The 15022-nt window shown below is 38.3% G+C and overlaps 2 protein-coding genes across 4 annotated transcripts in view; one reads left to right on the top strand and one right to left on the bottom strand.

Moving 5' to 3' along the window:
* Positions 1-5419, top strand: part of REEP1 (receptor accessory protein 1) — a 65114-nt gene extending 59695 nt beyond the window's left edge. For all 3 annotated transcript variants that reach the window (XM_073004034.2, XM_020796064.3, XM_078377722.1), the window contains one exon: positions 1721-5419. In XM_073004034.2, the coding sequence (XP_072860135.2) occupies positions 1721-1792 (72 nt within the window). In that variant the 3' untranslated portion in view covers positions 1793-5419. The remainder of the gene's footprint in view (positions 1-1720) is intronic.
* Positions 5420-6469: 1050 nt separating this feature from the next.
* On the bottom strand, positions 6470-11296 carry MRPL35 (mitochondrial ribosomal protein L35). Its single transcript, XM_020796061.3, has 4 exons — positions 10986-11296; positions 8588-8771; positions 7712-7856; positions 6470-6789 (listed from the first exon to the last, which is right to left on the bottom strand). The coding sequence occupies exons 1-4, from the start codon at positions 11140-11142 to the stop codon at positions 6601-6603; spliced, it is 675 nt and encodes a 224-aa protein (XP_020651720.3). The 5' UTR covers positions 11143-11296; the 3' UTR covers positions 6470-6600.
* Positions 11297-15022: the final 3726 nt, after the last annotated feature.

Genomic DNA, 15022 nt, shown 5'->3' on the forward strand with positions numbered 1-15022 from the left:
ATCAGGGCCCCCTCTGCCCCGTGCTGAGAATCTGGGCTGCTCTTCGGGGCTCCTTGCCCAATGCTGCTGCCATCACTGGGTCCCGTTCCTGCTGGCCAGGGACTGACCGCTACTGGGTCAATGGAAGGCTGCATCAGGCGAGGAGCCCCGAAGAGCAGCCCAGGAGCCACCTGCCAACAGCAGGCTGTGCTCAGTCCCTGGCTCGGTGGGAATGGGACCCAGCAGCGGCCCAGCCCCTGCTGCATCCCTTTCCCGGTACAGTATTTTCCTGTACTGTAAAAGTTACAAATTTCCCTGACCCCCTGCTCTAACCGTTGGGGCGAAAGAGCTACAAAGAAGCAGCCTCTTCGCCACCAACAGTTAGTATATTTGAATTTCCTGCCCCTTTCCCTGCCTTTTTTCCATTTGTAAATCAAAGCTCCGTTCGCAAGTCAAAGCAAAATTTTGCGAACGGAGCTGTTCGTAACTCAAAAGTTCATAGGCTGGGATGTTCGTAAGTCAAGACACCACTGTATAATCAAAGGAAACTTTATAAGAAAAAATGTATTTTTTTAACCCTGAGGAGAAAAATGGAAATCTCACATCTGTCCAAGTAGTGTGATCTTCTCTTAATTCAATCATGTTAGCAAATGCTAGTTCTTTTAATCATGTTATATTCTGTTATAATTCAGTACAAGTAGGAAGCAGCTAACATTGAAAATAATTCCATGGCAATAAGAATAAGGCAACATGTTCTTGCATTTTGAGGTGTAGCTAAACATATTTTGGCAAAGTTCCAGATGCAGACTGAGAAGCTGTTGAGAATATAAACCCATAAACGTGCAGTAAAGTTGTGAGAAAAAAAATTAACAAGTGGGGAAAGGACAAATTGTATTTATGTTTTTACATTTACAGTGATACATCACTTTAAAAAAAGTTTTTTAAAAAATACATCACTTTAAAAAAATCCTACTGAAGGATTCCCTCTCCTCCCCTGATGTAGACTAGAAATTGGGAGGGAGGCATTTCTTTGATGTAAGAAACAAGGAATCTAATTAATTGATTGTGGTATGAGAGTTTAAAGGCAAATACCTTTTTGCTAGTGGAATGAAGGTATATATGCATATATGGGTTGAAAAAGTGGAGGAAGGGACAGGTAAATAAAGCAGGGTCTGGGACACAGTATAGGGAGGAAACACCCTCATTGAGTTGGATCCGTTATACTGTATATTTTTTCTTTATTTAATCAATGAACATGCCATATGCCACCTCTGAAGTGGTATCTCAAAGCATGGTGATAGGAGGACCAAGATGCAGTGTGCATTTACTGCCACATAGCAGAATTGCTAAATTAATTCCATGCCCTACCTTTTCTGCTTGTGAATTTATATGTCATCAGCTTAACAAGACTAAGTGTGTGTCCCACTCCAAGTCCAGGTGCCATTGCTACAATCCATGCTGGGAGTGTGCTGGGAAGTTAATCTACAACAGGATCCTTACAATTCTACAACTGATTTTGAATGCCCCAGATTACTTTGTTTCAAGTGATGCTGTTCATGCATAACACGAAGGATCGCTTTTGCTCCAGTGTCGCTTTCTAAGAACGGATGAGCCCAACTCAGCTCCCTTTTAAAGAGGGAAACCCTCAACTGATATATTCCTATACAAATTATACATTTTTCTATGGAAGTTAAATGAATGGAAATGAAATCAGGACAACTTTTTTGCTTTTTTTTAACAGGCACCGCCTAGGAGCCTTAGACCTCGTTTCAGGAAAAAAAGTACCTCCTCATCTGCCACTGAAACCATGTGAGTGTGGTGAGCCATTAGCACCGAGATCAACAGAATGTCTCTCTTCTGCCTTAAAAGATCTACTCTGATAATAATGTAAGAGGAAAACCAGTGGTGAGATGGATGTGTTTCTGATATTGCAGCATTGTAAACATGGCCTTTCATGCTTCCTTTTCCATATGTTTGTGCTCTATTTGTGTGCATTGCAAACTTGCAACAATGCTTCTTGCTATCCTTGGATTTATTTGCAAAATAGCAATTTTTTCAGCTACCATGCTGAAGATGTACATTTGTAATTATTTAGCTGTGTCACCTTAATTTTAGCTGTATGAAATACAATCAGGAAATGAATTCTTCACTTGCTCTAAATATTTGGAACAACTGTATTTATTTTAGGTTTCACAATGTATAAAGCAGCCTAACAGGGGCCACAGTTTTTTTTTTCTACCTAAGCTGTATCCATCTTATCTTTATAAGACTCTGAATTGTGTGGGAAGTCATTAATTCTTTTGGTTGTAGAGGCATCAAAGTCTTAATAGTAACATCACAATTTGTTAATATTTCATTTACTGTTCATCAGTTACCAGGTGTACCTCATGAAACCAGTTGGACTTTGCCATCTAAGTAAAGAAGATTGGAATTGCATTGATAAGAATTGTATTGTGTATAAAATGAAAAAAAAACTTATAAATCTTGGCCATTTTGTACATGTTCATAACACATCTTTTTTTAAAAAATAATAATGCTAGGATGTATGCCACAATCACATTAGCAATATACCGATTGATCTGGGTGTAAATCAACCTTGTTTGCACATGGATTTTAATCCTAAAGTGTACCCAGCATGCATGTAGACATATCATTGACAGAATGATAGTAGACCATTGTAGCTGAACTCCTTCATATAATTCAGAGATTCTGGCTGTAGTATAGCTTCTGGTATAGGTCACAATAGTCTTTAGATTGGGTGGTACATTTGTAATTATAGAGAAGTACAAAATGAGAAAAATGTGCTAGGGCTTGTGTATCTGTACTTCACATTGGTGTATCCTGTAAGTGTAAAGCATGTAAAATCTAGAAGTTATTTCTGTAGACATCTGTGTTTGCTCTTGGATCTATCTTGTTAGAAAACATTTAATATTGTAGGACATAAAAGATCTTGCTGTTGAGAAAAGATGGGCAGATTACAAATGATACAACTAACATCTTTAATTTATTGGTAATGACAAGTGACTATATTTCAGGCTCCAAAATTAACATTACAAAGCTGCTTTTTAATACTACTGTCTTGAACTTAAGGAACCATATCCCAACCTGCCCCCAGGTGCTTTCTAAATGCTACCATGGAACTTTCTGAGATTTCTGGAATGCTGTAAATATTCTACCATTGCTTAAGCATGTTAGCAACATGATTTCTGCTCTATAAGAAAGATGTTTCCCAAAGCAGCATATTTGGATTTACTGCCATTTCTATATTGTTGCTTAGTTATGCGTGCAGAAGGCAAAATGTGTTAACTAGCAGTGGCTTCCCACTACTAAATAACAAGTTCTTGCTTTGATTTTCAGATGTATGTCAGTCCAGTGGGTTGGCATATGCCCCAAAATCCAAACAGGAATCATTAACTGTCATTAAGAAGCCACTGCACATCACACCACTTGTCTTCCACAATCATAACTATGCAACAGAACTTTGGACAATACTGTATATGAAAAGCTAGTGCATGTACCTCAAAATCTTTTGACTTGGACATTCATTAAATAATCTGCAATCTATGTGTCCATAGCTGTCCCCTTTTCTGCACACACTTTAAAAATTTCCACATTAGCTGAAATTACTTTATCTTGCAAGCAGATCAATGTTTTGCTATCATGCTATATGTGATGGAATAAAATGAAAAGTTGACCAAGTTATATTCAACTATGCCAAAAAAAGATACATCTCTAAGTGTATCTTCATATACTGTATTAACATTTATTTTAGCTAGAGTTAAAAAAGCATATCTGACCCGCTGTTTTATCAAACACATGACTGTTTTGGACTTCCTTTCAAGTGCTAAGGTGAACCTGTTTAATTGCCTTATTTCTCAAATCAATTCACTGTAAAAAAAGAAGTAAAAGCTGTCTGGCAGATGTGCTTAATTTATCAGCCAAATTATATATCTGTGTATAGATCAGTGGGAAACATAAATGGGTCATTAAGCATACACTTGTGTTCAACAGATGTTTAATCTGTGCTGTAATGGAAGCAGGTTGTTTAGAAGAAGTTGGCCTGGGGTGCTATTATTATTCATCAGATATTCAGCAAACCAGAGCATCTAGCATATTACAAATGCAAGGCACATGCTTTCTGCAAAATGACTAGGGCTATAAATTATCAGTGGAAAAGTTACACATCATGTAGTATTACTTATTTATACTGGGCAAGGCAGTGAGCATTCCTCATATATGCTTAAGACTGATGTGCTCCACTGTCTAGCTCCAATTCTCTTGTCTTATTGCCTTGGACCAATAGTGAGAGTCGTGTGCATCTATAGATAGCCAACTCTAACCAACGCTCCTCAGCTTGTCCTTATTGTTTTTGCATTTCAGAGATGGAGAGAGCAAAAGGCCAATCAGTGAAGGACGCACATAGGTCTGAGGTTCCTGCTGCTGCAATTTTAGTACTGTAAACTAAAATTAGAACATAAGGATTCCCAAACATAGACAAGCATAGAATTGCATTTTGTCTGCACTTAGTATAAAACCAGCCAATCCAGATTTTTCTTCAGAAGAGAGCATGCTATTGTGATTTGATAGCCCTCATTCACATTATCAATACAGTATTAATGTAGGTACCATGGTTTATCAAACCTGATTGTTTAAGGAGTAGGGACCATTGTTCAGTGTTAGGGCACATGCTTTGTATAAAGAATATCCCAGTTCCATCCCTGAGCTATCCAATTGTGAGATCAGCTATGAGGTCATATGAAAGATTTCTGCTAGAGACTCTTAAGAACTACTGCCAGTCACAAGAGATAATGCTGGGTATAAAGCATAAACAGTCTAACTTGGAACAAAGCAGCTTCCTGTGTAACTAAGAAGGCTGCTCTATATTAGACACAAAAACAATTTCAATGCAAATGAAGAATTCTGTTGGTAATTTAAGAGAAAAGCTACAGAAGTATGGTGGAAGAAGTTCATCTCTATTATTTTGTTTTAAAAACTGAGATATTACAAATGTCACATACAGTGTGGAATGCTCCTTGACCAGTTTATAAACAGCCTGCTATCCTCAAGCCATGCTCTGCAAGATAAATATGTTAAGTGGTTGATACATGTACTTGTGCCTAAATGCTTGTTAATTAGTGTTTGTTGCTTTCCCCTCCCTTTTTTGTGGGTACCTGTTTTGCACTATTTGAAATTGTAAAGAACACTGTAAATTGTTAAGAATACTGTATTGGGAAGTTACAGAAATGGCCAATATCTGAGGGTCATAACTGTGCACTGAATATAGTTTCTTTTCAGTCACTTGTAGCAAAGATGTGCTAGAATAGAACACTTACGAATGCATTATAAGACCCAGCACTACGACAGTATTCCAAAGGTCTATGTTTTGTTATATTGCTTGATATACATCTTGAAAATAAAGTCTTAAACTTTCTTTTAAAAAGGTGAATTGTCATTCTGTTCTGTGTAGGCCAAATAATAATATTATACTTCTTTGACGTCTTTATAATATCTGTGTTATCCCTAAAACTGGCATCTTAATAGGTATAGGCCAATCAGGATAAACATGCTGTAGAGCTCGGGCTATATTGGCAGAGAAAGGTCACCAATTTAAACTCTTTTCTCAGCCATACAGCTCACTAAGGGACCCTTCATCATTCTACTCTATCCTACCAATTTGGAGTTTCTGCATTTTACATGGAGTTGCTTTTTGTTAACAACAAATGCTAGAAGACAGGGCAGAAAGAGGGAACTAGAGATCAAGGGACAAAACCAACTTCCTTGTGAATGGTTACAACAATGATACTTATTAGCTTAAAATATAGGTGAGCCATAACAGAGGTTTGTAAAATTATGAGTGATGAAGAGAAAGTGAAGAGAGGTTCTCCCTCTTTCATAATACTAGCACCAAGAGCTTAATAAAGAGATTTGGGACACCTAAAAGGAAGCAATTATTTGCAAAATCAAAACAAGGAATCTGCAACAGATTGTAGCAGTGTAGTGATGGCTACCAGTTTGAATGCCTTTAAAAGGAGATTACAGAAACTCATGGAGCATAATGTTACACTATAATGGGCAGTATACTGTATACTAGGTACAGGAGAATATATATGGGAAGGTGCTACTGCACTTTAAGCATAATTTAGCAAGCAACAATCAGAACAAAAGTTTTATAGTATCAATTACTGTTGAAGACTCACAGCATGTGCTTGCTTTTTCCAAGAAATACATCAAGGATTAGGAATATAAGAAAGCCATGTTCTTTTAAAAAGGTTTATGTGTCGTTAGTTAATAAAAAAATTCATATTCTTAAACTGTGCAGAGCTATTTATAACAATAAGTAAATTGTTGTCACTAACACCATTTGTATTTCCTGACATGTATGAGGAAATGTAGATCTCGCAATCAACATAACCTGCATCTATCACATTTTGCCTATCAGGTACACTGACTGACCACGAAAGCATTAAGACAAATAATCGAAATAGCTAAATTTTCATCAGTAATTTAATAAGGTTTTTATTTGTTTGTTACACATATAGGAAATTATAATACATAATAATAATCCATTTTCATTCTAACATTCAGTATTTGGACTGCCAAAGCAATTCCACATTTGACTATTCAGAAGGGAAAGCCTGGACGATCATGGTATTTCGAGTAGGGATCATTGACATACCAGTTTCTTCTCTTCCAGAAGGAAGTGGTCATTTTATTAAGGAGCTTACTTTGTGTTTTATTGCAGAATACATGTTCTCTCAAGCACTTTTTCCGGATAGAGGTTTTTTTCCACAGCTTTTTCTTGTAACCAGCCTGTCAAAAACAAATTATTTTAAGACTGTTTATTTGTTTAATTTATTTACCACTCATCTAGCCAAAGGCCAATCTGGGCTGTTCACAGCATTAAACAGTAAAAACCCAGAGAAAGTATAAAACCATAACAATAACTCTACTGTGCAACAAACATTACAGTGGTGCCCCGCTTGACGATTACCCCACTCCACGACAAATCTGCTTTACGATGAGGTTTTTGCGATCGCTATCGCAATTGCAAAACGATGTTTAAAAGGGAGAAAATTCACTTTATGATGATTAGTTCCCTGCTTCGGGAACTGATTTTTTGCTAAACGACGATTTTAGAACAGCTGATCGGCGGCTCCCAAAATAGCTGCCTGCTGTGCAAAATGACTCCCCGCTGTGTTTAGGATGGATTCCTCGCTTAACATGCATCGGAAAATGGCCACCCTATGGAGGATCTTCGCTGCACGATGAGGTATTTCATCCATTGAAATGCATTGAGCCAGTTTTCAATGCATTTCAATGGGTTTTTTACTTTCGCTTGATGACGATTTTGTTCTACAGCGATTTTGCTGAAACGGATTATCATCGTCAAGTGAGGCACCACTGTATAACAGTGATCAAACAATTTAAAATGCATTCTAAAATAACTAATACATTTAATTTGGCAGTAGTCACGTATCATTCTAGGCTGTTAACTGCAGTTTAAGTAGGATCCATAGACAACATAATTGGAAAAGCCTACTGGAATAAACAAGTTGTTTCTTGACAAAAACAAAGATGGCTAGCCACAACACAGATAAGCTTCAACTAAAGAGACTTTCTATGTGTCTTCCATGTTTTTACCACAAATACTGTGTTACAAATATAGATGTCCCACAATCATAAATTATATACCTAGGAGGAGTCTAGTATTTAATAAAGTAATAATTATTACCCTTCTTCGTAGCCAAAGGCCACAGTGCAGTCGGAGAAATCTCTTAACCACAGGTTTTACAGTTTTTTTCTTCCCTTTCCGCAAGCTATATGTGATGACAGTCCTTGCTTGCTGATTAAAGATACTTGGAAACAGAGGTATTACACTGTAGTTTGTTTAAAATCAAGAAAAAAACATTTAGAGATAATAAATGTAATGAAATAGTTATATAATACTGAATGTAGCATATGACAGTCTCAATGTCACCGATTTACAACAGTGCTGTCCCTCCCACTGTCATTTGTGTCTCCCACAGCCACCCAATGCCATTTTGCCCAGTTTGTAAAATAGAAAAATTATACCTATGGAGCATGATACTCCTCAACAATAGCTGTGGCTCCTTGTTTCAGGAGAGGAGGTTTCTTTTTTTAAGTGTGAAATCTTATTCACTTTTTGCTTTAACCTGGAAGGGCAAACAATATGGCTCCCAAAAAGGTACGGGCTTAAAAACTGGATTCTGAACACAGGGAGCATCCCCACCCTGGTTTCCACCAATTCGCTTGAACAGAACAAACTAACATTTCAATTAGAGATGGGGATGAAGCACCAAAATGATGCTTCATTTTGGTTCGTGGGTTGTCAAACCTGATGACCCATGACTTGCCCCTCAGTGACCTGATGAACAATGAATTAATTCGTCATTCATCAGGTCTTTTTCCCCCTCCCTTCCCTCCATAGCAAGAGGAGGGAAAGCAGGAATCAAAGCAATCACGCAGCGGCTGGGGGATCCCTTTGATCCCTTCCCTCCTCTTCCTATGCTGTGTGGGCATAGGAAGAGGAGGAAAAGGGAACCTAACCATCCACCAGCCCCTTGTTAAACTTTTTCATCATGCCTACCTGTTCACTATTGAGACTGGATGCCCAAAAGAAGCACTGCCAAATGAAAGAAGAGGTCTTCGGGTACATACTGTTAATAGTTGCTCATTGTTGGTGTGAAGCAAAGATAGTCGTGCAATAGGACCAATACTGCAAGGGCTGTTATAGGTTGATGGGACCAAAGAGCAGAACGATCTTAAAACCCCTGAGGAAGTGAAAGAAAACACCACTGAGTATGGAGTACAGAATGCATATGGGCAAGGGAATTGGGCACTAGGGATATACAACTTGGAATTTCTGTACTGTACTCCAATTCCCAGAATTCCCCAGGCAGAATTCTGAGAGATGGAGAAGTCTAAAGACCACCTTTCTTTAGCTATTTCAGTTTATCTACTTTCAAAAACAAGGAAGTTGCCACGGTGCTACCTGAGAGATATAGTTTTTTGGGAGCCAACCCTCCATATAGCCTAATAGTCAGCAAGAATACACTTCCCAGGAAGATCTGGAGAAATATGCGTGATGGAATTAAAAAAAAGCCAAAAGTACCATCTTTGCTTGGCACCTTTGTTTTCCCTATTTGGCCTTTCACATATGAGTTCTGACCATTAGAAACTACTGAAAATAATGGGTCTATTTGGACACAAGTCAGAATGCATTCTAGCTAACCTACAACAAGCATGTGTGCTAAGGCACACTGTTCAACAGCTCCACTCTGCTTCCTGTACTAGTGGAAACAATTAACAAAACAGGAAAATTTCAACAGTGATCTGTTTAACATCACATTTGAAATCTGATTTGTTGGTCCATTCGCATACTAAAATAATACAGTAATTCAAAGTCAGCTCTTGGCTTATGGTTCCAAACTATTACAAAAGTAAAATCTAGAGATCTGATTTAGACAATGGACGCTTCCTGGTTTAGTCACTCCCACCATCTGATGGATGCAATCAAAGGCAACCTAGAAGGGTAGTTAGTTATTAATAGACATAGGAAGATGGGGGGAATGGAAAAACTGGGGGCAAACTTTTTCCCCATTTTTTTCATCCGTAAAAAATGAAAAATTATATGGAGTGTAGAATATTCTTTTACAATGATAAATAATATGTCTCTGACATTGCATGCAAACTGTATAACATGAAGACCTTAATGAAAGATATCTGAGACTCTATGTATTTAAGTTATCTGAGTTAATAACTTGTTAACAATAATCATCAGGAATTCTGTCTATCATGACATATCAATAAGGCCTACAGGGATCCCCTGCAACTCACAAAAATGAAGTGGTATACCTTTAAAAGGTGCAAAAAAATTATGCAGGAACCACCTGGAAATAAAAGGGTTGTTCTACTTCCTGCGATCTAGTGGGCCCCAGTCCCATAATTCATCCTGGTGGTGTTCACACTGAATGATGGGACTGGGAGTTCTTCCCCCCCCCCCCCAAATCCCATCCCTGCAGGCCAATATTGGGACAGGTATGGCTCATCACTGTAAGGTTTATGAAACTTTTTGTACAACAGGATGAGGACCTAGTCCAAGATGACAAGTCAGATCAACCTCCCATTGACCAGATGACATGGGGATACGCTTACTGGCTTCCCAACTAAAACATCAATCTATAAATGGGTGATTGAAAACCTCTGCAAACAACCACCAGGAAGGATTCTGAGCTCACAGCAAATAAAACAGAGCACACTGCAGTCTGCAAAAAAACTCATCAGAAACTCCTAGGTGAAAATACCCACCCTTTTTTTCTTGCAGCCCGTCTTGCTTCTACAAAATTACATACATTCTTAAGTTTAGAAGTACAGTATGTGTTTCATGCTGACTTACAAAATTTGCTAAACTGCAGCTTTCATTCCATCCTATTCTACTCTCAATTTCCCAGTTCCTCTGTCAAGTATAAACTGATGATGAAATGTTTGTTTTTGTTTTTTGGCTGCTGGGGGGGTTTGGTTTTCTTGGATTTTGGAAAGCCTCCATGAAGCAAATGCCGAAAGAACCTACTGAATACAACGTTTGCCTTTCCTGCGATGCCACGGTCATATACAGATACATATCTAAATCTATTATTACCAACCCCAGTCCACCTTCCCACATAAAAAAAAAAATCTTACACACTTTCCTCTGCACTGCCTTCACTTACTCTAATACAGTCTTGTTCAGAGTCAAAGAGAATGTTTTTTGTTAGAACTAAATATTATTATTAATACCTTCGATTAACCCAAGAGAGCCTGAGAGGGTCGGTCCAATGAATTCACCAACTACTCATACAGGCAATTCTCGGAGCTACGTCAAGACGCTGCGTCAGAGCTTGCTAAAAGAAGCACACCGCTCCCTCTCCCCAATGATTAAAAAAAGAAACTATGTCTTTTTACAGAATTCCTGTCCAAACGCAATGCCCAACCACTCTTTCCCTGACCTGTTAGCCTCCGCGCCGCTTTTAAGGCCGCCATCTTCCTCACTTCCTGTACGACCGCCCAAGTCCCAGCTCGGTACGGCATCAAGCGAGGGTCAGTCCTCGACGAAAGCGAACAGAAACGAGGCAGTGGCTTCTGCTTTTCGACGTAGTGAAACATTTACAGTACTGTACTGTACATTCGATTCGTTCCTTTTTAAGTGATTACACCCAACTCCATATCTTGATGAGATCACCCCGCTCTCAATAAACACACACTAACTGACACATCTAACAGAACGTGTGCCTTTGCAGCGTCCGGCAGGATCTACTGTACTGTATTGTGTTAACTTTTATTTAAAGGCACGGCTTCCTTTTCATACCCTGAGGAATATGCAAGTTAGCCTTGCGTACAGAAGTTTATCTGGAATTCCAGTACATACAAAAGAACAAAACATTATTTCAACATAGTAATAAAATTGTACACAGAAACAAATACTGGATTTTATGTTTTATATCAGTTATTCATCCATTGTGCATTAATGTGCAGAAACATTCTTAATAAGCATAACAAGTACCTTGTTTCCCTGAAAATTAGACAGGGTCTAATATTATTTTTTGCTCCAAAAATGCATTAGGGTTTATTTTCAGGGGATGTTTTGTTTTTTTCAGGTACAACAATCTACATTTATTCAAATACAGTTAGGTCATCTTCTTCTGGTTGCTACACAATGGTGGAAGGCAGGATTTCACTTAACTAGGGCTTATTTTGGAGGTAGGGCTTATATTACAAGCATCCTGAAAAATCATACTAGAGCTTATTTTCAGGGAAACTGTATAAAAATCTCTTTTCAGTTTTATTCTGATCTGTCACATGCAACTACAATATATAGTGTTTATTATTAATAGTCTTCAGTATAATAGTAGTAGTAGTAGTAGTAGTAGTAGTAATAATAATAATAATGATGATGATGATGATGATGATGATGATGATGATGATGATGATGATGCATGAGATGCTCCATATGGGGCACTATTTGCTTTGCAGTGATTGTACTGGAATTCTTCTGGACACGAAAATACATGATAATTGTATTTTTGTTTTATATCAGTTATTCATTATATCATTATCTTGCATCTGCAGTCAAACAAAAATCTACAAGTGAAATAACATTATATTAATTACTCCACAATTACCTACTATGTTTAAATATATATAATTATCTTTATCCTAACAGTTTGCTCCACAGAGTTCCATGTGAAAAGGAAAGCTGTTATCAATGTTTTCTCTTCTGTTTCAGAAATACAATAAATGGAATTACATTAAAGTCATTAATATCTGCTCATTGACTTTTTAGATTTCCTGTGGTAATTAGCTTCTTGTCTGAATAGGAATCTGGACCTTGGTTTCTTGCTGCACCTTGTTTGTCTGTTTTGAGCATGTTTTGCAAACTGACAAAATATATTTCATATAACAATTAATGAGTTCCAACTCTTTACTCTTAGTCATGTAGGTTCAGTATTAGACCCTCCCTTCATCATTTTTTAAAATGCAAAAACAAATTAACTAAATTAACGTGCATTATGCTCTGGATTGCCTTCTTAAGATGAGTCTACAGTTTTCTTTCACTGATTGTTTCCCTTCGGGCAGCAAAAATCTTTCTTTTTGGGGGAAGGCTTTTTGGTCCATAGCTGTTGAAATCTATGCCAAGAAAATTGCTTTAATTCTTTAAGAAAGTGCCTTGATGGATTGGTTTTATGTGGCTCCTTTTGCTGCTCTCTCTGCTATCCTTAATACGAACAATAAAATGTGTTCTTAGTATTAAGAATTAAATAACAGTGGAGTCCTTATCCAAATGGAAGCAGCTTGTGGAGCAGGGTCCCAAACCACTTTTTCTTCAGCGAAACTGGTCAGTTTAAGCGTGGCTTGTTGAAAGTGTGTTTATTTCCCAACATGTCTGGCCTCCTTTTTTATTGTTCAAATTACAATGGCTTACAACATGTTTACTCTTTGCTCTCTAATGCATTGAGCAAATGGGTATAAAAACATTTTGATGAAATTAAGACAGTCTTAGATTCTGAAAAGGACAGATGAAGAAGAATTAATTTCAATATGAGAAAAAATGTGTGATAATACCTTAGTCACATATCTCATTGTGTAATCAAGATTGATGTGGCACCTCATGTATTATTTGCAGTTAGCTATGGCAATGTATGCAAACCGTACATTAACACCAGTAGGACGCCAACCATTAAGTAAGATCTTTGAAGCAAGATGCCTTGTGACACCTTAAACACTAAAGCCACTCTTCCCCTAAGCAGAAAGTCCCAGCAGTGCAGTAATGCATGCTTGTGTCACTTGCACAAACATTGTCATTGTGCAAACAGTGATTGCTATGTAGAAAACTTACTTTCCACTTGTGCAAAATGTATTTTAACCAAGGTACTATGCTTTTGGAGAAAAAGATCACAGGGACCTAATCCAGAACATGCTCCTTATCTTAACTGAGGTTACATACATTTTCTCCATCCCCTGAAAATTCTCCCTAGATATGCTTCGAAGCCAAAGGTAGCATTTGCAGGAAACATGTCTAGGGCCAAAAGCAGCCAGGGAAGTTGTGCAGTTGTTAAGAAATAATGCAAAGTTTGTACATAAGATATTCGTGAAGGCTTTCACGGCTGGGATCTAATGGCTGTTGTGGGTTTTTCGGGCTCTTTGGCTGTGTTCTGAAGGTTGTTCTTCCTAACGTTTCACCAGTCTCTGTGGCCGGCATCTTCAGAGCACAGAGTGCTGTCCTCTGAAGATGCCGGCCACAGAGACTGGTGAAACGTTAGGAAGAACAACCTTCAGAACACAGCCAAAGAGCCTGAAAAACCCACAATAACCATTTGTACATAAGAACTTGAGTTTGCGGTTGTAATCACATACTCTCTAACACGGATGGGAATAAGCTTCGCTGAAGTCATAGGGCATATATTTGGATGGACAGTATACAACTGTGTTTCAAATGAAGACTGGCAGCTGTGTTTGAATCTTTTGTTTAAAATCAAGCATTTTTAGGTAAAATTGTTTTGTTTTTGTTTGTATCAGGAGTTCTGATACAAATAATAATAAACAAAACAAATATGTGGTAGTTTCTGACTTATTTACTGTATTTCTAAAGCCTGCAACGCTAGTTCTTCTTGCTATAGATTTTATTTTTTCTTCTTTAGCACCGTATGTCACTTCAAATTCAAAATTATATGGTTAAAATGGCGAGTGTGAGGTCTAAGAGTGTAGTAGTGCCCGAGGCAGTTCAGGAGAGCATTGTACGCATCAATAACTTATTATAGGCTCCTGCATGGGCAAAAAGCCTTTTCAAAGGCGCGGCACCACAAAATTCAGATACTGTATCTGGTCAAGATCATCTCCTAAACTCTCCTGTTTAGATGAGACGCAGTATGGATGCTGTCCCTATCATTAGTGCTGAAAATTTCACTGCCATCCCTGATCGCTGGATTTGGAAGGGCACAACCTCACGGCAGCAAAACATCTTGAGCCAGTCCCGGTGTGGTATTTGTGGACAAATACTTTGTGTTGGTGGAGTAAGTAGAAAAAGGACAGAATAATTGCGAGCGGACAACCTTTCTATTGGTTCGAGTACAAACAACAATGGGCGACTTCTCAAGCCACACTCAATACTGACGGACACTGAGAAGCCTCTTTTTGAACGGCGAAAGTTGTGAAGCACGTTTTCCACATAAACAAATCTCGAAAGTCAACCTTCCACCGCCATTCAATCTATCGCCTATAATCACTATTCGTTTCTGCTGGCAAAAATCACTTTCTCCGGGGAGGAGGAGGAAGGGAAAAGATGGCGTCACAAGAAGTCTATTTTCTGAGGAGTTCCTCGGGCGGAAACTTAGGAGTGTGTCACTCTTTATTTTTTCCTCTCTCTTTGTTTATTTCCTCCTCTGGGCAGCCGCCAACCGCACTTCTTTTCTATCTGTGCGCGTCCAAGACGGGCGATTATTTGCATGCTCTCTCCCCCCGCCTTCTGATTGGTGGATGTAAGCTCCGC

Source organism: Pogona vitticeps, chromosome 6 (assembly GCF_051106095.1).
Source record: "Pogona vitticeps strain Pit_001003342236 chromosome 6, PviZW2.1, whole genome shotgun sequence".
NCBI lineage: Eukaryota > Metazoa > Chordata > Lepidosauria > Squamata > Agamidae > Pogona > Pogona vitticeps.

Excerpts from the sequence above, each read along its gene's own strand:
- MRPL35 (XM_020796061.3), bottom strand. The coding sequence starts at position 11,142 with ATGTTTCACTACGTCGAAAAGCAGAAGCCACTGCCTCGTTTCTGTTCG. Across the intron at positions 8,772-10,985 it reads AGCGGCGCGGAGGCTAACAG|GGGTTTTAAGATCGTTCTGC; the intron begins GTCAGGGAAAGA and ends TCACTTCCTCAG. Across the intron at positions 7,857-8,587 it reads CCAGTCTCAATAGTGAACAG|TGTAATACCTCTGTTTCCAA; the intron begins GTAGGCATGATG and ends AACAAACTACAG.